The sequence below is a fragment of the Tetrao urogallus genome (assembly GCF_951394365.1).
Source record: "Tetrao urogallus genome assembly, chromosome: 7".
Lineage (NCBI taxonomy): Eukaryota > Metazoa > Chordata > Aves > Galliformes > Phasianidae > Tetrao > Tetrao urogallus.
The window spans coordinates 15048810-15076199 of NC_136820.1; the positions used below are offsets into that span (position 1 = coordinate 15048810).

The following is a 27390-nucleotide window of genomic DNA, read 5'->3' on the forward strand; positions in this document are numbered from 1 at the left end:
ATGAACTACTGTATGCAAGAAATATATGAAGTGCACCCAGCTGCTGGTAGCAATTGCTACATGCAGTCCACTGATTATTGCACATATATCGAAGATAATCAGGGTTACAGCAGTTGCGATGCTCAGGTCCTGCACAGTAACAACATATATATGGAACAGGCCTGGGCGGTGAATCAGCCTTATACCTGTAGTTACCCTGGAAACGTGTTTAAAAGCGAGTACTCTGACATGGACATGGCCCTGAATCAGTACAACCAACCTGAATATTTCACCGAAGAAAAACCTACTTTTTCTCAAGTGCAGTCGCCATCGTACTCTCAGAAGAAAGGTAGGGGCAATTTATTTAAATAACAAAAAAAAATCTCTGTTTATGTTTTTGTTTTGCTTTAAACTTACAGTTGCATCAGTTGGCTCAGATACATCTTTGAATGTGAAGGCTGCCTGTTCAAAATTGAAAGCAGCAGTAACAGAGGTTGCTAGGTGATTGTAAGGTTTTCTGTGAGCGATGAGGATTTCCAAGCACTTTTTCTTAATCTGTAAAAGACATTTTCAATTCTATTGCTTGCTTTCTGCTTTTTGTGGCAATTAAGTTCATGTACTATTCAGCAGTGAGCTAGATAAGAAAGTTTCTCATCTGAAATGTCATCGCTGTATATTCTTCATCTAAAGCTGTGATTTCTAATTGGATACGGTTTGTGTGAGTCCTTGTTGCCAGTAAATGTGAACTCTGTTTACTCAGCAACTCAGGCAAAGTATTTTGAAAATAGAACTGTAAATATGTGTGGGAAAAATGAATGCGTTTGGTAGAGTGACTCTTTTAAATGAAAACCATGTACTTTCTCATTGTGCAAAGCAAAAAAGACTGAAAATTCAAGCATATCTCTGTGTAACAGAGACTATTCTGCATCCAAAAAGTTGAAACAATTAGTATGTTTCTAATAGAGAATCAATGCAGCATCAGCTCCCTTAAGAATAAATCACGGCTTGTTTTTAGATTTGCTTTTTCTTTCATGCAATCAGAGCAGGTATCCCTTCTCAGGAAGAGCCCCAAATACCAACAAACGCTTGAAAATCCTTTCAGTGTTGTTTGTTTTGAAGTCAGACAAGCAAATTGATGCACAGAGAATATACATCCTTTTGTTTCTTTACAGTCTCGTAATTAAAGAATAAACATACGCAGTCTGTTGTAGCAACATAATGCCCTTTTTTTATTAAGACCAGATTTCCTGTACACAGTTATCCAAAACCCAAATGAATGCAGTGTAATTAGCTGGGTAGATAAAACACTATTTACTATTTTTAAAGTGACTTTTTAGTCAAAAGTAGACTGGTTGATATTAATTAATAATACAGAAATCTGAAGTATTTTCCTTTTTGCAGGTAATATTCATTTGTGCTCACTGCAGTAAATCTGTATATTTGGTAGAAAAAGTTTTATTCTTTAAACACCATTGTAGGTCATAATGCAGGAAATATTTTTTTAAAAAATCTTATGTCTGGAAACTATAAGAAAGTCAGTGAATTATCGATTGAATAGCTGTGGATGCTGCATGTTTTTGTATTGTTCAGCATTTAAAATGCTTTTTAAGGCTGCTTACTATTGGGATATAACTGATGAACTTACAACTCTTTATGGACTTTTTTCGTGTCTTGGATTTGGTTCAAAAAGAAAATGGTCTTACTATTACAAAGTCATTTAAGTAACATATTTTTCATAGTGCTAAAGGTTCTTTAATTTACCTATATCAGAGCTTTAATTAAGTTCTTTCAGTACTCAGATATCTCATGCAGTTCGTGCTCTGCTTAAAGTTTTTTACTTGTTTGGTTAAAGGAACGGAGTTCTTTTCTAAAACTGCTGGTCTGCCCGTGTTTGCTGCTAGCTCAGTTTATGTTACCTAAAAATGCAGTGAATTTTGATGGAAGCAGGCTTTTAATTGATCATCCACAGAGACTGAGCACCATTCTTTGGGAATCCTTAGAGCCGCATTGCCGTGACAATACAAAGTTGCATACCTTCTGTCAGACCTTTGCAAGCGCTGAGTTTGTTAAGCAGAACAGACATAAACCCTGTGGGGACATGTGCATCTTCTCTATCTCTTTTTTGTTTTGTTTTGTTTTTTGCTGTTGTTACAATTTCCATCTTTTAACCAAGCTATCATAAAACTAACGAACCTTTTAATCCTGTCCTAAGAACAGAAGGCTCCATACAGGGCATGTGTGTCTGTATTGATCCAGAATTGATTTTGAGGGGGGAAGAGGGAGTTTGTTAAGGGAAGCCTTGGTAATAGCCCATTAAAGCAAAATTAAGTCCCTAAGCAGGTGTCCATGAGGGGTCCTGATTGTTGCAGTTGGTATTTCTGTTAGTCCCCTGAAATTTGTAGTAATCTCAGTAAGATTTCCAGCTGTTCAAATCAGATTGTACTTTACAGTAGCACATGGAGGCTTTTCAAATCAAAACTTTTGTTAGTTTTTTAGATGTTTGAAGTCTTCCTTTCCATGTGAGAAGCAGGAAGAAACACCAACATTTCATGCTGAGAAGGTTAACGTTTGTAAAGGGGAATCTAACTATTTCTCTGTGTTAGTCACTTTGAAAGAAAGCCAAAAAAGTAACAAAGTAACTTCAAAAAATAAGAACAAAAGACCCCAATAAGGTGTCACAAAAGGGGAAAAGTAAGTAGTTTGAAAGTATTTCTAGCTATTCCAGAACAAAATAAAACATTCTAGCTGCTCCACTTATTGCAGTGCATTGAAAGCTATATTTTCCTGATGGCTTTGATGGAAGATGTGACTTCTAAGGAAGAAAGGCTGTGATATCCAGTGGGCAGAACAGAGCTGACAATGTGCAGACGGTGCTCCTTTGGGGTGCGATGCCATGTAACAACTCCTGCCCTGAGGCTGAGGGGCTGCACAGAACACCCCTACACCTCCTCCCACCATCTGTTCAGCAAGGAGGAACACTTTGGGACAGCACAGGGGTAGCACCAGGGTAGGGGTAGTCCAGAAAGTGCAAAAGAACTGTTTACAGAGTCCTCTGTATCCCCATATTTGCTTCATGAGCAGTATTTTGGCAAGATGGAAAATAGGTCTGCAAAGTTGAATGTGGGCTGAGGGTTGGATTTCACTTCCCTCTGCACGCAGTCATTTCACAGGCAAAGTTAACAGAAGATGCTGGCTCCTGTCTGTGAATTTAGGCTTTAACCTCAGGCGATGTGGAGGAGGCCAGAAGTAACTGGAAGCTGCCCTGAAAAATACTGATCTGCAGGCTCAGATTCTTGAGTCATGCGATAGCAATTTCAGTTCTTAGCCCTGTTGGTCACCTTTTTTTTTCCCGGGTGAGGTTAATGACAAATTTTTAAGGGCCCTTGGTATAGTGGCGGATAGGGTTTGAAAGTTATTGTTGTTACTGTCATTGTCATTGTTATTTCCCTTTGTATTTTCTCAGGCAGTTTGTATGCAGCTGACGAAATGACTGCTAGCTTACGCTACTGAATTAGTCCAAACCATGGGGCTACTCTTTGAATACCTCAGAAAACACAACATGGAGGTTATGTAAAAATGTCTTCTTATCAGCACAGGGTGCATGTGTGCATATAATGAAGTTACAAAAAGACTGAGCACTTTTCATCTTTGGCTCCTAAAGGAGAGTAGCTGAGTAGCTCTAACTAACAATCACTTTGAGCTTAAGAATGGTTAATTTCACTTTTGACCACCCAAATAAAGAAGCAGCTATGATGAGAGAATTGGCATCCATTTCAGCAAATTATTATGCAGTTGGAATTATATCTCTTTTTTAAGAAAAATGTCAGTGGAAAATGTGTTTTCATCTCATTTACTGTAACCCTTGTGCAACAAAATGAAGGATGGGCGAATAAACTGTCATGCTTTGCTTTTGCATCTGCGGTACAACTGATGTTCACTGAGATTTCTACATAAGTAAGTTATTTATCATAACTATGGCATGTTCTCTAAAACCATTTTAATAATTTGGGGAAAAAAAAGTTGAATGGCCCGACACTCAAGTATTATGTACAGTAGTGCATTTTGTCCCTATACCTGGTAATGGTTGCAACTGCAGTACTGATCACAGCAGTTCAAGCGATAGCTTCATTTGAGCTTCATTGACAAGGATTCAGACTCAACCCAAAGATAAGGGCTAATATTTAGGAAAGTCACTCAGAGAAAAGACTGTGGGAAATGTTGCTCATACTGTCTTTGCAGAATCTCTTGCCAAATTTTACTAATTCCATAAATCAAAGAGTGATAATAAAATCGTGGGCAAGAAAGTCAGCTAGCTGACAAGAAAAGTCAGAAAGAAAAGAGATGCTCTGTGGAGAGTTCAGCAGTTTTTATCAGGAGGAATGAATTAAAGAAGGTGGCAAATAGAGATCAGTGTATCAGCACAGCCTTTCAGATGAATAACAATGATTATACAAACAGGAATGGAGTGTGATTTTTCTGACTCAGCTCTGTGCTTTGTCCAATAAACATTCAGTAGACTTCTACACAAGTACACAAGTTCTACACAAGGATGATAACTGGATGGTTCTTGTAATTTTCTTATTCTTTGCAAGGAGTTGCAATGTGACTATAAAATCAGCATTACAGCAGTATAAATTTTCTTTTCAGTTCTGATACAGTTTGGGACTCCCAAGGTAGTAATTAATTTCTTCTTTTTCATTTTCATACTGCAGTGCTCAGTAAGTGAATACAAGCTTAGGAGTAAGTCTGAACTCCTCATTTTCTTGAGTGATCTCTAGTCACACGGCTTGCTTGAAGAAAGATCTGAGGGAGTACATTTATTGCATGACTCTGCCAATGCACAGTGAAAACAAAATACTGCGTAATGGTCTGAAAATGTTCTCTAAAAGCAAAAATGGCTTTCCCTACTTGCAAGGAATAAGCCTATGAAGGATCAGGAGCAAGCCGATGAGCATCTGGTTTATAAACACTGTTTGTTGGTGTCAGTCTCATATATCCCTGTTGGACAGTCAAACACGGTTTGATCCTAGAAATTTTTTAAGGTATGGTTTAATTCCTAAGTTAATATTATATTGTGCATACATACATACAGAGAGCTGAAAGTGAGAAGTCCGTGCAACAGTTCTTTAACAAAATTGACATTTGCTTTTCTCAAAATGTGGTTGTCTAAGTATGTGCAAGGTACAAAGAAAAAATGCTTTGCCATTTTTCAGGGGATGTTTCCATTTAAATAGCTTTTCTTTGCTTTACTGCAGGGGGGCAAGAATAGCCCTGTATTGTCTCTTCTAAGTCCTACCAATCTGTTACAGTGCTCATTGATGTGTTACTCTTACAAATGAGACCATAGGCATACGGTGTTAAAGGTACAAACTGCATCAAATAACTGGTTAGGTTAGCAGGTCTTCATCTGCCCTTGCATTTGTAGAACATTTTCCTGCGGGAGAAAATTGTTTCTTGCCACACCAGTACCAGGAATGTAACAAGCTGCAACTGCAATTTAAAAGTTACTGTAGATCAACATCAAGACTCAGTGGATTATACAACATACTCAACATGCTCTTCCAGGATAGGGGCAGCTGGTCCTGCTGGGCATTTAGCCTTGCAAAGAAGGTAAGATTAGGCAGGCTGGTAGGTAGAAGTCTGGAGAGCAAAGGAGCTGCCTTAACTGTAGAAGAAACAGCAGACAAGACAAATCAAGGTTGTTCATCGGTGATCTCCATTCAAATCAAAGATCAGCAATGAACAATGATGTCAAGTCAATCTGAGTGCTTCACTTTGAAGATCGTACTGGATGTACCAAATGAAAATCTGAACACAGCATAGTATTATAGAACCACAGAATGGCTTGGGTTGGAAGGTAAATTGAAGTCCAACCAGTTCCAACCCCTGCTGTGGACAGGGCTACTGCTCACCAGCTCAGGCTGCACATGGCCCCATCCAACCTGACCTTGAGAGCCTCCAGGAATGGAGCATCCACAACTTCTCTGAGCACCCTATGCCTTACTACTCTCATAGTAAATAATTTATTCCTAGTATCTAACTCAAGTGTACCCTATTTCAGTTTGCACCCATTACACTTCATCCTATCTCTACAGACTGTTGTCTGTAAAAAAAAAGAAAAAAGAAAACATCTTTCTCCGGCTTTCATGTGGCTCCCTGTTATGTGTCCCCCCGAAGGACACAATGAGGTCTCCCCAGCAGCTTCTCTTCTCTAAGCTGAACAAACTCAGCTGCCACAGCCTTTCTCCATAGAATTGCTTCAGCCCTCTGAACATCCTCACATCCCTCCTCTAGACTCACTCCAGGACCATGTCCTTCTTATGGCTTGAAAGACAAGGCAACAAAATAGGCTATTACCGTACAGTTCAGTGATATCTATGTTGCTTTTTAATGATTCTGTTAGCTAATTGCTAACTACTCAGGAATTGCAACTCCTAGGAATTATTTACAGTGGATGTTACAGTTTGCAAGAACTGATTTTCCCTTATCCCTTTGGGTCTGGTCTGCTGCTCTGAAGCATCAGTCTTTTTAAAAACTGCTGAAGCTCCAATTTGCTTACTTTCCTGTCACTTCTGACCCCATTAGCTGTTGGAAGGAGCACTAAAAAAAAACATATATATGGCTATTGGTCTCAGATTTTTAACAGAAAAAAAAGAAGGTGCTTGTCGAGTACTTTTATTGCCAGTGATTTCTTGGGATGAAGCTTCTCCATCCACATTCTCCACTGAGTCAGTGAAGGAGGGCAGGGTATGTGTTTTTCTTGTGTCATAGGGCCAATCCTGTAAAAATGATGAACATGATACCTTAGATTTAAGTAATTTAACTAGAAGGCAGTTAACACTCCTGATAAAAGAACAGTTAGGAATGTGCTTACATGTAGTGATTCCATTTTTAATTTCTAGCTTAGAGTGCCTGTAGAGGATTTATTTCCAGCCAGAATGAGAACTGTTTCCTGAGTAGGATAAAGTCCTGAAACTCCAAGAATGGACATCATGAGTCACATGTGCAGGCTGCTGTATATATTTAAGGAAGCAGTTTAAACAAGTCATCTCCTGCTGCTCCAATAGAACAAAGCTGCCATTACATGAGCAGTGCTAACCAGATTATATGCTTAATGAAATATCAAGGCATTTAATTTAGAAGTATTTCTCGAGGAAGCAAAAGCTGGCGATACTGAATTTTAGAGGGCATAGTCAATGCTAAATTAAGTCTGCCTTTTATGAATAGCAGTAACTAGAAGTCATTGATTGTTACAAAAAATTTAGTAGAAAATCCTGCATCCCTTTGCTGAGCCTGCTTCCTCCTGTGTCAGCTGCACGCAGTGCGTATTGTGTGAGCAAAAGGAGGGCGGGATGGGGATAATAGCCTCTGCTAATCCTCCACTGGCATAATGTCCGTTAGCAGTCATGATGTAAATTAGAACCGAAACCCTGCTGTCTCTCTTCCCTCAAGGTCAGGAACCAGATCCATGTGTCCACCAGTCTTTACCCAAGTTTTTAATATAGAAATGTAACTTAAATGTGAACTAATATTTTGCCATACTGTAGACTGATATGGTAGGAGTATTAGTAAATCGATGATGCAGGCAACTGGGTTCTGTTTCACAGTGTTACCTAAGAGATGTATTTGTTTCTTGTAATTTTAGCTTCTCAGAATTATGCTCAAAAATATAAAGTAGACATTACAATTATTTCCTGCCTTGTTTCTTCTTCCTTTCTCCAAATCAGCCCTGGAAAGTTCATTTAATTTAAGCTGAAGTAATTTCAAGTATTTGCTGTCTGTTGAGGACTTTTCTTTCTGGAGAACCTTTGGCAAGTGTAGTCTTAAAAAAGCACTTTCTTTAAGCCACCTGTTACTGAGCTTACTCTGAGTTTTAGTTATAGGAAGATGACAGCCATCCCCGTGGCAGCATCCTCTGACAGCCTGCTGGTGCCTGAGTCCTAGTGCTGGTTGATCTCCATGCAAGTCCCCAAGCTGCACCAAGCTGTGCTGATGGCAGGGCAGCAAACTTTGAGTCTGGTTTAATGTTTCATGCTGCTGATAGCTGCAGCAAGGCAATGGAGGGAATAATGTCCCAGCCAGCTATGTCCAAAGGACTGTCCCAGTTGCACTCATAAATTGCACTCAGCTAGTTTGTAGATGATGCAATGCTGGGAAGGATGGCTGATGTCCTAGATGGGTGTGCTGCCATTCAGATGGACCAGTCTGTAGAAATGACAAAGAGATCTGTTGAGGTCCATCAAAGGGACATAGCAGTTCCTCTGCCTGGAGTGGAATAAATGCAGCAGTAAAGGCTGGATGCCTGCTGGCTGTGAGGGGATTTGCAGAGAAGTACTTGGGAATTCTTGGTGGGCAACAAGTTGAATGTGAGCCAACAGAGTGCCCTTGAGGTGAGGAAGGCCAGCAACATCTTGGTCTCAATTAGGAGGGTCATCACCAGCAGAATGAGGGAGGTGAGCTTTCCCTCTGCTCTACACTGCTGAGATGTGCCTGCTTTGCTGGGACCGAGTCTAGACTCTGAGGTATGAGACAGATGTGGTGACAGTGGGACAAGTCCAGTAAAAACACAAAGGTAGAGAAGAGGCTGGAGAGTGTGACATAGGAGGAGAGACTGGGAGTGCTGGGACTGGTTGGCCTGGAACAGAGAACACTCACTGGTATCCTATCCATGTGTAAAAGAGAACTTGACAGGGCTGAGTGATAAAGACGGAGCAAACTCATCTCAGTGTTGTCTAATGACAAGACAAGAGGTAAAGAGCACAAATAAACATACAGGCAATTCCGTACAAGCATAATAAAATAATCTTATTTTACTGTGAGGGCACAGAACGCTCACAGGAGTTAGAGAGTCTCCATCATTATGGGCAGTCAGAACTCAGACATGACCCTGACCTATGATGTCCCTGCTGGAGCAGGGAGGTTGGAGCAGGAGATCTCTAGAGGAGCCTTCCAGCCTCAGCCTCTCAGTCATTCTCTGAAGAACTTACTGTACTTCAATAATTTTCAAGTGTTAAATGAATAGCTGCACTTCCCTCTCTCCTCTCAAAATGAATCTTAGACCTTTGCATACAGAGAGGATTTTCATTAAGAAAAAATATGTACTATAACTCCATTGAATTATAAATTATGGAAACACTTACTTTGAAAGCTTTGTATTTTACTGCATTTGAAAGTTCTCTTTGGTTCAGAATTACAGTACATTACGTTACATCAGAATTGTTGTGTTTGGGTTTTTTTTGTTCGTTTGTTTTACATAAGAGCAAAAATATGCTTATGTTGTCAAAACTAATGATGTTTTGGGAAAAGAACCAAGCATTCCCAACAGTTTTTTGTAGTAGTAATATTTGATTTCACTCGTTAGGTGTCTGATGAACCACTTCAGAAGAGAAAACGTCATTCCCACACATATATGTACACACACACATATTTGAATGCCCACCTATTTTGCCCTAAATTCAAGCTATATTAAATGCAACAGTGGAACACACCCAGGTAAGGTATAATCTATGAAGCTTTTGCGATCTGTTGCTGGTACTTCTCAACCACACCTGCAGAGCTGTTTTGAAACAAATACACTGTCAGTAAATGTTTCTTACTAGCATGTCCCTGAGTCACTTTGCTACCTGGCATCTTAACTCAGAATACAAGCACATCGGTTGTTTTTCAGAAACAGAAAGAGAAGTGGACTCTATGTTTTGCTGTTACTTAATTTTTCACATCAAAGCGCTTGATATAAAAATGAATATATTTGTTTTTCTGAGCTATTGTTTATTTCAGGAGAAAGCAGTTATGTTATGCCTTTTCCCTCTTGACCAGCAGGTGCTGAAACGATCTGAAAAGTAGAAGATACTGCATGCAGTGTTTAAATACTTCTGAGATACTGTTAGCATGAGCTTTTTATTCAGGAAATCCAGTGAGTTGAGAAGTGTGGGGCCAGTAGATAATATCTGCAGTGAATGTTAATACAATATTTTTATATCAAATGTATCATGTCATTTTATATAGAGTTTACATGCCACATCCTCTTTTTCTTTGCAGGGTATATACCCAGTTACTTAGACAAGGATGAGCTATGTGTAGTATGTGGGGACAAAGCCACCGGATATCATTATCGCTGCATCACTTGTGAAGGTTGCAAGGTAAATGGCATGGTGGGAAGGTGGGAATCAGAAATAGCTCTCCAGCTTCTCCATTTATACAGATTTCCTGAACTGTACTACCAAATAAAACAAAGACAGATTAGAAGCGAATAAGAACATCCAGTACTGATGATAAGCCATATCTGGCTGTGCTGCTGATCTGCATATACATAAGGAATATAGTTGATTTTAACAGTGTTTGCTTCTGAAAAGAAGACAGAGAATTTAGGTCTTTTGTTGTTAACTGTTAGCTTTTTCTTTTCCGTTTTTTTAGTGTTTTTTTTTTCTGACCGTGTTCTTGGCCAGTGTACATCAGCATCCTCACAAGAACTTCAATGAAACTCTTTATGCAATAGTTGAGATTCTGCCTATGGCCATGACAAGTCTGTGGTGATGAACAGTGTTCCAGTGTATCTCATTATCACTGCAAAGAACAAAAACCAAAAATCTCTTCCACATGCTCATGTGACAGTAACATCCATCTCTTCAGGAAGCATCATCACAAAGTTAAAACAGATTTAATTTTTTTTTTTTTACTTCTTCAGCTTAACCATATTAAAATATGCTTTCAGTCTTTTTCATCTCTAAAGCTACATGAAAAATGAAAAAAAAAATAAAGATTGCTTTGGGCAAGTAAATGAAAAAAATAAATGAATAACATGATCGGGCACATTTTGCGTGATTTCACTGCCATAAATTTGCCTGATGGCTTGAGATCCTGCAAGAAAGCTATTCTTTCCTACAGAAAAAGAATTTTTTTCTAAACAAATGGAACCACATATGTCATGCACTAGTGTCATGGGACTGAACCACAAAAGTCATGTTTTGTTAGTCTCCAAAGTCAGGAATATTTGAATATGAAACGTTGGGTTTGGATTGGCATTAGATCCCCACATCACAGTAACAGCATTGAAGTAGTTTCTTCTGTTGTACAGCATAGCACTTTGATACATTTATGAAATGTGCAAAGACTTAAATATCCTGTGTGTAGGAGGTTTGTAGTGATATTCATCAGTTTTATACATATACATATTTATTAAAAAATATTTATATGTGAGAAAAATTGTTGAACCAGTCAAGTGATTTTTACATATTTATATCACATATACCAGACAATAACAACACATAAAACTCAAGAATATGGCTTAATTCAGATACAATGACAAGTAAGCAATGGTGTGACATTATGAAATAGCTTCTGCTCCCAGCTGAACAGCAGTATTTCTTGCCATATTTCCTGCTAGGGTTTCTTTGTTATTTGAACTGAAGTATTTATTTTTATGCCCACCAGCTATTGTAAAATATAGTGTAACAAATCTACTTCTATCTTCTGATGTATAATTTAAAATAATGCTTTCATGCACAAAGAGCCAAGTTGACAATTTGCAACAAGTAATTAATTTTTTTCTCCAACTTACAGTTAGCTTCCAGACTGCGTTGTTTTGTTATTTTTGCAAATGTATTAACTGTACAAAATGGTTTGACAGCTATTTTGTGTGAACAGTTTCAACTCACATTTTGGAGGATCTACATACACATTTTGAGTTGTATGAATTATCAGCAAAGTTGCATGTAATCAGTTCTCAAAAATCTGGCATTTACTAGTTGCTTCCACTGAAAACTAATTTTGTAGCAAAATTTATTTTGGCTGATAACCAAAAATTTACTTTGGCAAGTGCATGCAGAGAATAAATTGAAAGGAAAATATGGATCTGACAAAGATCTCCTGAATTTCAGGAGAGCTAACTCTTTTTGCTGTTTAAGGAACTGTTAGATGAGATCCCCTGGGAAACTCTCTCTCAAAGGAATGGAATAGATCTGTCAACTCTTTCAGGACACCGGTCTGAGAGCACAAGAGCTCTCCATCCCCCAGCATAAGAAATCAAGCAGAGGAGACAGGAAACTGATATGGCTGAGCATGGACCTGCTGGTTAAACTGAGGGATAAGTAGGAAGTACGCAATCAATGGAAGCAGGAGTATGTGGCCTGGGAAGGATGCGAGCATGTAATCTGGTCATACAGAGATTGAAGCAGGAAAACAAAGGCGCAGGTGGAACTGAACCTGGCTAGGGATGTGAAAAATTAGAAGAGGTACATTGGTCAACAGAAACAGTCCAAGGACAGGCCAGGACCTCCTCTGCTAAATGAGAAGGGAAAACTGGTAACAGCAGACATAGAGAAGGCAGAGATACTCAGCAAGTTCTTTGACTCCAGTCTTCATTGGCAGTCAGACTTCCCACTTCTCTCAAGAGAGGTCCCTGAACCTCTAGGCAAGGGTTAGGGTATAAAAATCCATCACTCTGTAAAAAGAGAGCAAGATCAAGACCACCTGATGAGACTGACTGTCTATGGGACCTGGTGACATGTATCCCTGGTGCCTGAAGTGGAAAACAGAGGTATCACTCCAATTTTTAAGAAAGGGATAAAGGAAGACCAAGGGAACTGCAAGCCAGTGAGCCTCACATCTGTTCCTGAGAAGATCATGGAACGCATTCTCCTGGAAGAGATGTTAAGACACGTGCAAGAAGCAGAGATGATCTGAGACGGTCAGCACAGCTTCACCAAAGCCAGATCATGCCTGACCAATCTGGTGGCCTTCCACAATGGAATGACAGCATCACTGGATAAAGGAAAAGAGATTGATGTCATCCACCTAGAATTCTGCAATGGCTTTAATACAGTCCCACATCACATTTATATCTCTGAATTGGAAAGGTATGGATTTGAAGGGTGGGTTATTTGGTCGAGAAGGAATTGGTTGTACGGTTGTAACCAGAGGGTTGTGTCAACAAATCTGTGTCTTGGTGGAGGCCAACGACAATTGGTGTCCTCCATGTATCTGTCTTGGGAACAGTGATCTTTAGAAAGACATGGAGCAGTTGGAGCAGATGCAGAGAAGAGCCATGAAGATGATTAAAGAACTCCTGTGGAGCTGGGGAAGTTCAGGAAGCTGATCTTATTCAGTCTGGAAAGAAGATGGCTTTGGGGAGACTCATTGCTGCCTTCCTATTTGAAGGGAGCTTACAAACAGAAAGGAACCAACTGTCTGATATTGATAGGGCAATGGGGAATGGCTTTAAACTAAAAGAGAGGAGACATAGATATCAGTAGAAATTTTTTTTACTCAGAGGGTGAAGCGGCACTGGAAGTTGTTGCCCAGAAAAGTTGTGGATACCCTATCCCTGAATGAGTTCAAGGCCAAGTTGGGTGGGGCCCTGGCCACTGATCCAGTGGGTGACAACTCTGCCTATAGCAGGGGGACAGATAGTAGACTGTCTTTAAGGTCTTCTCGTAGCTGATCTATGCACGCCTATTTATGCATGTGCATATATGAGCAAAGTGCAAGAAACAAATGTGACATAAATTTGTGTGCAGTCACCAAGACTAAGGCTGGAAGTAATTCAAGGCAGAGAAATGGTGATCTGATGTGTTTGGACAATATGGAGAGCAAGTTCCTTATCACATTGTATCTAGTGACGCTCAAAGATGTTTTTTAACAACAAAAAAAATGCAAGGAATGCAAAGCTATGGAAGAATAAAAAGCTGGACTCCATACAGCATATGCGTGATGAAAAGTGTTAACAATCATTAAACTTGAGCTACAGTAAGTTTCATGGAAAGTTTGGAAAACAAGTTCAGTACCACTTTCAGAGATTCATCGGAGGTTTCCCCATTTCTTGCTGTAACTAGAAGTCAGCCAGTGCGCCTGAGTGTTCAGAGTCATCTTCATGAAGGAGAGGAACAGGCCCCATCTCTAGGAATTTGACACAGGGTAGAGAGTGGATCCAAGCCCAGCTGGGAGGATGAGAATTTGAGATCCAGACTCCATGTAAGAACATCTTACTATTGACTTCCTGGATTTCGATCAACCCCGCAGATCCCAGTCTTAGAAAGACAAATATCTATGCTTTATGCAGCTCAATTTAATTGAGATTTTAGGTCTTTTTGTTATGAAGAAAAAAAGAATTTTGCTCTTAGCTCAAGATGGTTGTCATAAGATAAAATTCTAATGAGAGTGTATTTGAAGGAGTTGGGAGCTCAAGCTGAAATGTAGATTTATCTGTATGTCTTAATTAAATGTTCTGCGTTAAAAGATATTACTGTTATAAGATTTTACCTTGCGTTATTTAATATGATTAAAAAGAGGCTTTTTGCTTAGTGCAGTAAAAAGGTGTTCAGTAACTAAAATCTGAGCTGAAGAGACTGTATGTTAGATAAAATCCCATCTCACTTGGATTTCACCATTGTTTGCAAAGAAACTGAAGCTATTCACAGTGGCCCCAGTCAAACTGGACCAGTATCTCAGTGTGTTCTTTATGTCAAGGCAGTTCCAAACTGTGTTGCTAAGTGTAGACAGTCTCAAACAGTGGTGGAAAGTGAAGTAAATTTCTGCCCTTAGCAGTCTGTCTGGTCCATACTACTGTCCTCTTGGATGCATCATCCAGCTCTTGCCAAAGTCTGTGAGAAAACTCATGTTGAAATTAGGTCTACAATGTTTGGAGAGAAGTTGTATCTGATTTCTTTACCTAAGGCCAGGGTGTGTGGTATGTTCAAATCAGAGACTTCATTGGAGCTATATTACTTCGTGTGAGCTGAGGATTTGACCTCCTATCAACTGCAATTGGCTGTACATATATTATTATAGATAGATAGAATATGCATAGGGAGGTCTTTGTTGGTGATGTTTGTTTTGAATACAGACATCTGTGGGAAATATGAATGAATTCCTTTTCTCAGAAATGCACATCATTTCAGAATTATGGATCCATTATTTAGGACCTAATTCAAAGGTTGAGTGAATTGTGTTTGACTGCAAAATTCATAGCCTTGCCCAGATTTGGTTGGTTGGTTGGCTATTTTACTTCACTGGAAGGACACGAGTAAAACTGTTCATTCTTAGTCCTCTAGTTACACTTAATTATACACCACCATTTTTGCTATTTGCAAAAGCTGTCCTTTAATTGCATGTGTCTCCTAATATCCTTTGAAATCATTGTGTAATTTAGAAGGGGGCTTAAAATAAAAACTAATTCAAATCAGCAATAAAATTTACACATGGAAATGCAGGACTTGGAAACACGTAATCAGTCTCTTCTTCCTCAAGACAACTTTCCTTATGCTTTTACATATCTCAGGTGCTTATATGTTTTAATTTTTAGGGAGGAGATGTTTCTTGAAACTCTGAAAAGAAATACCATAATCTATAATAATGTTTTGTTCTCTTCCTCCTTGAGAGTTTAATGGAGCATTTTATGCTGCATCCATAGGTACATTTCTACCAAACCAATTTGAAGAAATTACACAGTAGTTATGTTTTCCAATGTATTTATTTATTGTACTTAGGGATTTTTCAGAAGAACCATTCAGAAAAACCTCCATCCAACCTATTCCTGTAAATATGAAGGAAAATGTGTGATAGACAAAGTAACAAGAAATCAGTGCCAGGAATGTCGCTTCAAAAAATGTATCTTTGTTGGCATGGCAACAGATTGTAAGTATACTTTTCTCTTCATTTTCTCTCTTTTTTTTAATGTTTTTATTTGCTTAAAGTATGTTGATTGGTGAAGATTGTTAAACTAGCGTGGAACTGCCAACATTTTTTGGTTTTAATCATTTGTTCTGGAGAATTATGCTCATTGCAGCAATCCACTTCTGAATGCTCTAATTTTTTGTTTACGGTTCATCAGACTGCACCTTCTTCTGGCCTTACTGGACTGAGTAACAATAGGAATGTTAACTCTTAGGAGGAAAAGAGGGAGAAATGCATCTGGATGGACACTTTGCTTGAAAAAAACATCTTGTTTAGAAAATTCTGGAGGATGTGAAATTGAATGTCGTTGTATGAGTCATCCTGCAGTTGTTTGTTTTATTTTTAGCCCCGAAGAAGTTATCTGCAAATAATTTGACTCTCATTCTAAAGAACTAGAACATATGGCTGTAAGATTAACCCTTAGGAATCTTCTTTTCCTGCCACTGCACAAGGATTTACACCAATAACTTCAATTAGTGCAATGTGAGGAACTCATGTAAATCCCCCTATGCATTATTGTTAATGGTTGTTGCCATTGTAATCCTCTGCAAAAACAAAAACAAAAAACAAACAAAAAAAACAGAGCCAATAAGGAAAATAAAAATATTCCAACTTAGCATTTTTCAGTTATAATGTAATATGCGGCATTTTCTGTACAAAATGAAACAGAAGAAGTGAAGCAATTTCATCAAAGGCAGATGGTACTTAAGGAGAGAGAACGGAATGACTCTGGATCATCATTTCAAATCCAGCTCATTTGAACACATCAGACAGTACTGAGCATCAGCCATTTAGGAGCTGTGCAGAATGAGAAGTTTGTCTGAGTCTAATTCTGACCGGCAGTTATCAGTACCATAGAGAGGCGTTTGTAGAAGGCACATACAGGTGTGTCAGAGGAGCAGTGGCAGACGAGCCAGCAATCTCCAAACTTCAGTTCAGACTGAAGAATGAATAGATTCAGGGCAACACTGCAAGAGGGACTTAGGGATTCTGGTGGATGAAAAACTGGATGTGAGCTGATAGTGTGTGCGTGCAGCCCAGAAAGCCAGCTGTATCCTGAGTTCTATCAGAAGAGGAATGGCCCGCAGAGGGATAGGTGATTGTCCCTCTCTGCTCTGCTCTCATGAGGCCCCATCTGCAGGCCTGCGGCCCCCAGCACAGGGAAGATGTTGAGCTTTTGAAGCACATCCCAAGGAGGGTCACTAAGATGATCAGAGGGCTGGAGCATCTCTTATGAAGAAATGTTGAGGGAGCTGGTCTTGTTCTGTCTGGAGAAAATAAGGTTTCCAGAAGATCTCATTGCAGCCTTCCTGTACTTAAAAGGAGCTTATAAACAGAAGGAAGACCAACTTTTTGCAAGGGATGTTAACTTTAGACTGAAAGAGATTTAGAATGAATACAAGGAATAAATTCTTCAGTATGAGAGTGGAGAGGCCCTGGCACAAGATTGCACAGTGGTTGGATGGGGCCCTAGGCAGCCTGAGCTGGTGGGTGGCAGCCCTGCCCATGGTAGAGGTACACTAGATGATCTTTAAAATCCCTTCAACTCAAAGCATTCTATCATTAGTTAAGGTGTTGGTTAGTACATCAGCTATAGATAGAAAAGACCAAAGTCCAGACAACTTTAATAACCTCCTGCCATTCTCGTATGCTTTTATCCCTGCTAGTGGTGTTGGATGACAGCAAGCGTCTGGCCAAGAGGAAGCTGATAGAAGAAAATCGAGAGAAGAGGCGTCGGGAGGAGCTGCAGAAAACAATTGGTCACAAACCAGAACCAACGGATGAGGAATGGGAGCTGATCAAAATTGTCACTGAAGCACATGTGGCCACCAATGCACAAGGAAGCCACTGGAAGCAGAAAAGGAAATTTCTGGTAGGAACTGCAGACATTCACACTGCTCTTGAAGTCAAGTTCCTTTATTTCTTCTGAAATCCCTGCTCAGCATTGCAACCACTGTTGTATGTGCCAGTGTTTTGACTTATATGAAGAATTGATGATTGTTTATTCTCGGCTCAGTCTCAGTATTTGATCAGACTGTGTATTTAATAGATAAATAGTTTTCTGATGAGTTAAGGCTTACCCAGCTGGATATTTTTAATGTTCTTTGATAAGAAAAAGTGAAAAAAATGATTCTCTTCTGATTAACAGCAATATCCATCTATAATGTATAATACATCTTTTATTTATTATATATAGTAGTCATTGTCTTGGGATTAGCATGCAAAATATTTTAAATGTTGAAAACAGTGGCAAATTTAAAATGGAAGTTGACATTTTTAATTAATAAGTTGTACTTTTTGTTTCCTTGTTCCAAAGGGAATACATTAATTAAATTTGACAAAGAACAATAAATTTCAATGATAGCAGGAGGATACTTGAACTATAGTATTGCAGGTTTGTAAATTATGAATCTTCAGAGTATTGCTGAGGAAAATCTGTGATTTGTGATGCTTAAGCTTAGGAAAAGAATGCATGGGGTGTGTTGTTTTTTTTTCTAACTCAGATTTCAAGGAAAAACTGTAGAATACGGAATGTTTAGGCAGCACAAAAGAGGGATTACGGACTAAATGTCAGGAATTCACAGGCATGTTTAACAGTCTGTGTATACCAAATCAGGTAGAAAATATTCTTTTTTTGCTCCTACTGCCTAATCCACAATGGGAATCACGACCCACTGTTAAATTGCTAAGATAAGTTTTAGATTCAAAGCAGCTTATCCCTTTTACAGAGTTATGTTAATTCTAGTAGCAATTTCTATACGAATGGCCACATGTTCACAGTAGTATGTAGTCAAGAACATGCAGCCAGTGGTTGCTGGCAAGAAGCAACAGAGAGATTTCCAGTTTTCCTGCATTGTTTTTAACAGGCCAAGAAGCTGAAATTGTAACATCAGCTGTGGTATCACATTTGATTACTCAGACAGCAGTGTTTTTTTGGTGTCACTTGCTTTAGAATAAAAAGGGGAGCATGAGGTGATGTGAGGATAGGATTAGTGGGAAAAAGGTCAGATGGGGCAAAGGCAGGGGTGACAGCTGTAACAGGCAGCTCACAAATTAGCTGTGATTTCCACAGCTGGTTCATAGGCCAGATCAAACTACTCCCAGTGCTCCAGGGCCTCCTTGTTTTTTTCAGGGCTCACATGCTGAAGCCCTACAGTTTCAAGGTAAGTGTAGGGAGCTCACTGACACCTTGTAGTGAGCACAGAAGTCCAGGATGGCTTGACAACTCCAGGCAGACGGCTTTGAAAACTCCCTGCCAGAAGCTGTTGGGGAGCAAGAGGAGCTGATTGCACACCCCAGCAGCAGTGGGTCAGCCCTTTGGCAGCTGAGGCTGGTTCTTCAACAGTGGGAGCTCCCTGGAGGTCTGGACGTTTTTTTCAATTGAGGTGAGGTAGGTGGCAAGGGCTCTCCAGCAGCTTGCCTTTCTGGAGTGTGTTGGTTTTAGCTAGTCATCCTGAATTCTTCTGGCTTTCCCATGGCAATGCTATGTTCTCTCTTTTTCTTGCTAACACTGTTATGTGTGGCTTTTGCTTTGGGTCTTCGTGCTTGAAAGTGATGAAGATTGTTTATCATGAGCACACAATGTGGTTTAGTTTCCCAAGATTCAGAGATGGGGAGAGTCAGCCTAAAACTGGGATTATTTCAGCTTTTTAGCAGGAGGAACTCCTAGATAATTGAACCCAGTCCTCTTCATTGTTCTTCTACAATTGATGCTTATTTTATTAGCTCACTGCTGAGTTTTTTTGTGAAAGAAGTTAGGTTTGGATTTGGATTGTTGACAAGGATCAGGAAGGCTCTTCTATGATGTGTTGCTTTAAAAAAATGTTGAGCACAAGTTTTCATTATCAACAGCAGCTTCAGCACCTCTCCTGTTTAAGTGCCCTTACATAAATGTCATGAAATCCATCAGTTTTAAAGGCATTCTTCTCTAAGTCTTAACCAGTTTTTAACTATCTAACACGAACAAAATGGAATTTCTGCATACTCTTTGGCAGGTATTTTATAGCTGCAAAGCTGCACTTAGCAAACAGAGGAACAACTTTGATATGTGTTTTAAAAACACACAGTAACATTGACAAACTGTCATAGAATCAGGTGAGCAAGTCAAAATGCAAATGGAATAAAAAGTACTCGCTGTGGATATTGATCGTACCTACTGCATTCTGTGTTCCCGTAGTTAGCTTGAATATTGTTGGCTTTTTTTTTTCTCACTTGGAGAAGCCTTGATTTGAAGTCATACAGAAGGTGATTTTCAACAAGAATTTTACCCTGACAAGCTCAAATTCTAGTCATTTTATCCAGACAAGCTTTGTGTTGCCAGTTCTTAGTCATCTGTTGTTTTAGCCTAGTTTTGGAAACAGGCCTTGGCAATTGTCTGGAGCTCAGTGATACCAGGCAATCTGCTCTGGGGAAGATTTCAGAACTTGGAGTAGGTTAAACTGTGTGCAAAGCTGCAAAGCTCTGAGAATATTCTAAGGGTAGCAAGTCATCTCAGCTCCCTTTGCTTTTAGACCAGCTTGGGAGTTCTCATCATTGTGAGAAACAAGATCATGCCTATATTTTTAGTCAAAAAGCACACAAGCTACACCCACAAAGTATTTGGATGGAAGCACAAGGAAGAAACTACTTGTGCCTCTGATGCAGCTGTCCGCACAGCACGGTGGTGCCAGACCCCCATTTCTGTGTGCAGTCTTCTCTTTCACGGAATCCACATTTTGTGGCATAATGGGACATCACTTAAAAAAAGGATAGTATCACTTATAACTGTAATGTTTGTCAAACAGAGTTTTTTAGAATATCAAACGCTCACTGTAAGATAGATTGTTCCTTTAAATATTTTTGTTTACATCCTTAGCCAGAAGACATTGGGCAAGCACCAATAGTTAATGCCCCAGAAGGGGGGAAAGTGGATTTAGAAGCCTTCAGCCAGTTTACAAAAATAATCACACCAGCGATTACAAGAGTGGTGGATTTTGCCAAAAAGTTGCCTATGTTTTGTGAGGTAAGACAAACTCCTTGATCCCTCGTTTACAAAGCTATGGTTATGCTGTATGCAAAATACTGGCACAGAACTGTAACAGGAAGGATTATGCTTTAAAAAAAAATCACTATGTTTAAAATCAGAAAAAAACAAGAGAATCAAAACTGGATTTGAATTTTTATGACTTTTCTTTTTCCCATGACTACTGAACTCCTGATTTTGTTCATCTAGAATTCATCACAATTCACTGGAGACCTGAATGTGCCTTCACAACTAGCCTTGAGCAAAGCAGTGAACAAAAACAGACCATCTAGAGTTATATTTTATATGTTTAATCAGATATTTTAGCACAGGCTTCCTTCTGTACTTTCCAGCTCCTTGACAGGTGTAATGTTGTGGAGTTGGATGTGTGCAGTAATAAATTCTCCAAATTCAGGAATGCATCCCTATCCAGGAGTGATACTTGCTTCATTTTTTTTCCCTAGGCATTTTCTTCCTTAATAGGGAGGGAGTGCATAAAAGAGTTAAGTAATAGAGTGTCATCCCAGGTAGGTACTCACATGTAAAATATACTGTAAATAGACTGAAACAGGCTTGGCTGCACATTAGGAGTAGAGAGGCCCTAGGCTGATTTCATTTACAGCAAAGTAGCATTTTTATTGGAGGAGCAGATGCAATGGCTGATGATTTTTTTTTCCTAGAGTAAAAAACATTATCATAACTGCAGCGTGAATATAACTGAAATAGTAACTCAGATTTGATAATTTTAATAATTTTAAGTCTTGTGAGTCCCTTAGGATCCACAACCATTGGAGTTTTAATACAGAAATATCCTCAACCCAGCTGTGGAAGTATACTTGCCTTCCCTCCCACACTGCAGAGAAGCACCTGCCTCTGCTGAAGTGTGACCATGTTTGGGGAGTTCATTTTGTCCCCTAGGATGAGAACTGCTTTTTCCTCTTACACACAATCAGACAGGAAAGAAGTCTAAGTAGTATTTTCCTCTTCTGTGGTTCTTTTCTTTAAGGTCAATCAAGGAGTGTTATTTATGTCAGCTAATGGTCTTTACATCCCTTATCATTTGCAGAGTAAGAAGTGTTAAATATCAATAGTTGCCATAGTTTAAATAGCTTTCGCTGGCTACTTAACATTGGCTCCATCAGAGCATGAAGTAGTGACCAAGCATGAAGACTTTAAACACAAGGAATGTATCCATAGATCAGGAAGCCCCCGCAGCATCCAGTGTCTGAGGGAAGCTGTCTCCTCTGATTTGGTGTTTGTTGGTGGGAAGTTGCTCTGATGTAATAAGGTAGTCTTTTCAATTTAGAAGGCTTTGCCAGTCACACGCAGACTGCAGTGCCTGTCTGACATCTTCTACCCCTCCTGGCTACCATGGGCCCACTTGTGTCAGAGCTGAACAGGAAGCATGGCTGAAGAAGTCAAGGAGTTGTTTGGTATCACCTCTGTAGGCTGCACAGTTCAACTAGGATGGGCTTTGTTTACAGCTGAATCACTGTGTAAACCTGACGCCTGTGTGCAGCACGGTTTGACAGCAGAGGAGGACAACACAGTGAATGGAAAGGGATAGGACAGCTGTCCCGAGGTGTCATGCAGTTCCTGCTGAAGCATAAAGAAAATGACAAATGTTTGCTCCTTTTTTGAGGGGGCACTGTCTTGTTAACTTTGTTTTCTAATCCATATCTTTTTCTTAGAAGGAATACTGCATGGGCTGTGTTTATAAGGAAAAAAAAAAAAACAACAAAAAAACTCCTTTCTCCCATGGGACCTATACAGCATTCAAACATTATCTCAATTCTTAATTTCCACGGAGGCTCAGCCTGAGAGTGCTGTATGTTTCTATGAAAGAGATTGACTAAGCAGCGCTTAATGAGTTTGATGCGAGTTTATAAGAGGTGCTTCAGCCCTCTAGTTGTCTTCCTGGCCCTCCTCTGGAACCTCTCCAACAGCTCCATATCTTTCTTATGTCCCAGGCAGTATTCCAGATGGGGCTTCATGAGGGTAGAATACAATCATCTCCCTGTCCCTTCTGGTCACCCCTCTTTTAATGCAGCCTGGGAAACAGCTTTCTAGACTGCAGGTTTAGCTTATGTCCAGCTTTCATCCACCAGGACCCCCAAATCTTTCTCCGCAGGGCTGTTCTTAATGAGTTCTCCCAATCTATGCATATATCTGGGATTGACTTGACCCATGTGCAGCACCTTTTACTTGGCCTTGCTGAGCCTCATTAGGTTCACGTGGGCCCTCTTTTTGAGCCTGTCCAGGTCCCTTTGGGTGGCATTGCTTCCTTTTCATTGTGTGAACTGCACCACTCTGCGTTTTGTCATCAGCACATTTGCTGAGTGTACACTCAACCTCACTATCTTTAGCATTGATTAAGATGTTGAATAGCACATGTCTCAAGATGGATCCCTGAGGAACACCACTTGTCATCAGCCTCAGCAACATGGTCAACACAGATCTGTTGATCACAACTCTCTTACTGCAGCCCTACTACCAATTCTTTATCCACCAAATAGTCCAGCATCAAATCCGTCTCTCTCCAATTTAGAGATAAGGATGTGGTGGGGGACCATGTCAAAGGCCTTGCAAAAGTCCAGCCAGTTGACAGTTGACATGATTTGCTTTTCCCTTGTCCAGTGATGCTGTTGCTGTGCTGTAGAAGGCCACTGGATTGGTCAGGCGTGATCTGAAGTTGTGCTGGCTGCCTCGGATCACCTCTTCTTGCGTGTGTTTTAATATCCCTTCCATTTGTTCCATGATCTTCCAAAGAACAGACATGAGACTTACCGACCTGTAGTTCCCCAGGTCTTCCTTTCTTGTAAATTGGAATGATGTCTCCTTTTTCCCAGTCACAGGGGACTTTGCCTGAGAGCCATGCCTTTACAGATATGAAAGAGCGTGGCTTGGCAATCACATCAACTAGTTCATCCAGAATCTTTCCTTTTTTCTCCCTTTTTTCATTTCTTAATGATTCTATGATTCTTTCTCTTCTGTTCACTTTTTCTCTGTCATTTCCTTTTCTTTATTTCTCATGGCTGCCCTTAGACATCTTTTTTCTTACTGTATTCCTTTCCTACTTCAGTCTCAGAGTCACAGTGGCTTTGTCACTGGTGGCAAGACTGCCACTCTGTGCAGCCTTCCATACAGTACTGCTGAACTGAGTATGAGTTTCAAACAGAGTGATTGCCCTGAACAGAATGACTCATTTTTCTTGTGTATTAAACACTTTACACCTGAAGTTGAAGTTGTCATTGCTGAAAAAATAGCGGCATGATTTAACTGCTTTTGCTGTCTGTGGCTGGCTTTGTACTTACAACTCTTCTCTTCATGAAGAGTTCCATTCTCTTCAAGAAGACCTTCCATTCATGTCAGGTAATTTTATGATATCCATTCTACATGGTTTTACACCAAGTAAGTGTAAGTGCTTTGTGAATGCACAGTTGCCACATAAACCTGTAGTGTTTTTTGTATTGTTGTGGTGTTTTGTTTGGTTTTTTTTCCATTTCTAATTGCAATTCAGGTAGGTATAATAATAATCCATAGAAATTAGAATTACTTTTCCATGTATGTGATGTTTTTACTGTTCATTTAATGACAGTCTCAAAATAGCATTGGTGATTTTTTTTTCCTTTTGTTATCATTGGATTACCTATGTAAACATGAAGATATGCTTTGCAGAAAACAGAACCTACATCTTCCAATTTGGACAGCTTACCACTTTTTTTCAAGTATGAAGGAGATGAGTCTTGCTATATGCCCTGAGGATCACAGTTATGCACCAGCGTAACAGCTGGACCTATACCATAGATTTTTTGTCTGTCCAACAGTAATATAGAGAGTCTAGGGAGATCAGTTGTAATAGGCTACACATACCCTAATAAGTTGTCTGTTGTTTAAAATGGACAGAGAATTCCACTGATTAACATGTGTCTTTTAGATAAATATATATATAAATATATATACACATATATTTCATTCTGTTTATTTAAAAAACAGTCTACTCTGATGGACTCTCTCAAATGTCTTTCTTCAGCTTGGTCAGGTGAAAATCAAGCATGGCTGACAGTGCATCTAACTGGGATGGCTGATACCTTTACCAGCCCCAATTGCAGGTTATGCCAAGCTGTATGCTGAGAGAGCTCAAGAGTGGAAGAGAGAAGGGTAAACAGCTGAGGACAGTGATCATTTCAGCCATCTCAGTTTGATTCACCCTTATGCAAGACAAAGCTGACAATCTGTTACCACTAACCTGGCAACTGACGGGTCTGCCTCATCCTCCACACCTTGTGAAATGTTTGCAGACAGGAAGCTATGTCTTTTAGGTTTACTGGACTTAATTCTGTAATGTTGCTACGAACAAAGAGATCCCGTGGAATCGAGAGCTTCAGAAAGCTGAGCCACTTCTCTGCACTTTGCTGTGAATATCTTGCCCAGGGCCACTTCCCTACAGCTGTGTCATCACTAGATTTCCATGTGGGGGTGTTAGCCTGTTAGGACTTTTTGAAAGCAGGAATATGAATCTTGGGCTTTTGTGCTGTGCACAAGAACTAGCTGGTAAGCTAGTTGGTAAGCACCGTGTTTCCAGGATGTCTGTACTTGGCTAGGTAGTGTCCTGGGTTCGCCGTGAATTCATGACCGTGGATTTACTGTAGTTGTAAATCATCTCAGTTTGAAAACACATCTTTTTCTTTACCATTTATAATTTCTGCAGCTGCCATGTGAAGACCAGATCATCCTTCTGAAAGGCTGCTGTATGGAGATAATGTCCCTCCGAGCAGCAGTTCGCTATGACCCCGAGAGTGAGACTTTAACACTGAATGGGGAGATGGCGGTGACAAGGGGCCAGCTGAAAAATGGGGGTCTTGGCGTAGTGTCTGATGCCATTTTTGACCTGGGCATGTCTCTTTCTTCATTTAACCTGGATGACACCGAGGTTGCCCTTCTCCAGGCTGTTCTGCTCATGTCATCAGGTGAGAACAGAAATATATTGGCATTCCAGCCATTTTGAAACACTTCATTCTTTGTCAGAAATCTCTCATTAGAAGAAATAGGGCATGTTAGATCTTGTATTGCTAAACAGAGTAATGCAAATGAAATTCTCTTTCAAGACCCTGATGCATCAGAAAATCAGTTTGGTGAGAGCTAGGAGAAAAAATCAGAGAGGCAAACGTAGAAGTGGCATTGGTAACACATCTTGCTCAGTTTAGTGACTCAACAGGGAGGAGGGCTGATCATCAGACAGAAATCAGAAGATCTGGTTTAGAGCCAGTTTGCCTTGACTGAAAAACTAGTAATTTAGATACAGTTTTCATTACAACTAAGTTCCTGTTTCCTCTAAATATTGTCATGCACTGGGTGAGAAGTACAGTTCATACACGTTTCCAGCAGTCTCACATGCTTAGTTCAACCTTTGTTGTTTTCCTACTGACATAACCACTGCTTGCTACGTGGCATTTGAGAGCTGCCTTACACTGGGACTGTTTTAACTGGTCTCTCAGTGATGTCACACAGGAGCAGCACAGACTATTTTGTATCATTTCCAAACAGTTTCTTTTCTTCTCAGATGATATATATTTTCAAATATACTTCAGCTTGTCACATCCTGCCCATAAGAGAAAGGAAGGGGTGACCACATTCGCCCCTTGGTCCTTTGCACTACTGGTTGTGCCAGCCCGAAGAGGAAATTCCGTTCTTGGGCAGTGGCAGATTCAGAAGGGTTTTGTTTTAAGACCATTTTAAAGATTGAGCACTGGATAACAGTACGTAGACAGTGATTAACAAGGATTAACTGTGTCTGTGGCAGGAAGGTTTCCACATTCATCGCAACAAAGCGCTTGGCTTTCTCAGTCAAAACATTCTGATTTTTTTGGTTCCCCACACAGTGATACATAACTGGGAGCCTCAGAAGGCGCTTCAGGTGATCGGCTGTCCTGAAACGTCTCCTGAAGACTGACCTATGAAAGGAGCTTTCCCAGCACTCACATGGGACCTATTTCAGATAGTCTGCCTAACTTGTGGCATTTGTTGTTCCATGGTGCTCCGTAACAAATTCATTCCTTTTGCTTATTTTAGGATCAAAATCTGATCAAAGCCTTGGTCAGGCTGTAGTGAAACAGATAAGAAAGAACTGCAAGATAACTGACAAGGACGTCTTCTAATTGTTAGTTTTTTATAGTAAGATATAGATAGAAGCCTCAACTGAGATTGAGAATGTGCTGCTCCAGTCACTGCAAGGAAACAGTTCCCAAACAGCTATGTTGTAAGTGGGCAAAAGAAACAAAGAATGAAGAAGGAAGGGATTATTTCCTTGTTTTATTAGGGATAATACTGAGGCACAAATAAACAATATGCTCAGGGTCAAAGAAATTGTTTGTGCCAGAGACAGATTCCTTGGCTCCTTTTCTTACAACAGAATAATTCTACTTTTCCTAATTTATGATCAGATATTCCGTCAAGTAAATGAATTTTAAAGATAATTCTGTTTCTTTGTATCTGCAGATCGCCCAGGCCTTGTTTGTGTCGAGAGGATAGAAAAGTGTCAAGAGGGTTTCCTCCTGGCATTTGAACACTACATTAATTACAGAAAACACCATGTTGCACATTTTTGGCCAAAACTGCTGATGAAAGTGACAGATCTGCGAATGATTGGAGCCTGCCATGCCAGCCGCTTCCTGCACATGAAGGTGGAGTGCCCCACAGAACTCTTCCCTCCATTGTTCCTGGAGGTGTTTGAGGATTAG

General features: G+C 39.9%; 1 protein-coding gene across 1 annotated transcript; it reads left to right on the plus strand.

Moving 5' to 3' along the window:
- Positions 1–27390, plus strand: THRB (thyroid hormone receptor beta; the record flags this gene model as incomplete). Its single annotated transcript, XM_079538003.1, has 7 exons — positions 1–328; positions 10018–10118; positions 15462–15609; positions 17316–17521; positions 20504–20650; positions 25362–25620; positions 27149–27390. The coding sequence occupies 7 exons, from the start codon at positions 1–3 to the stop codon at positions 27388–27390; spliced, it is 1431 nt and encodes a 476-aa protein (XP_079394129.1).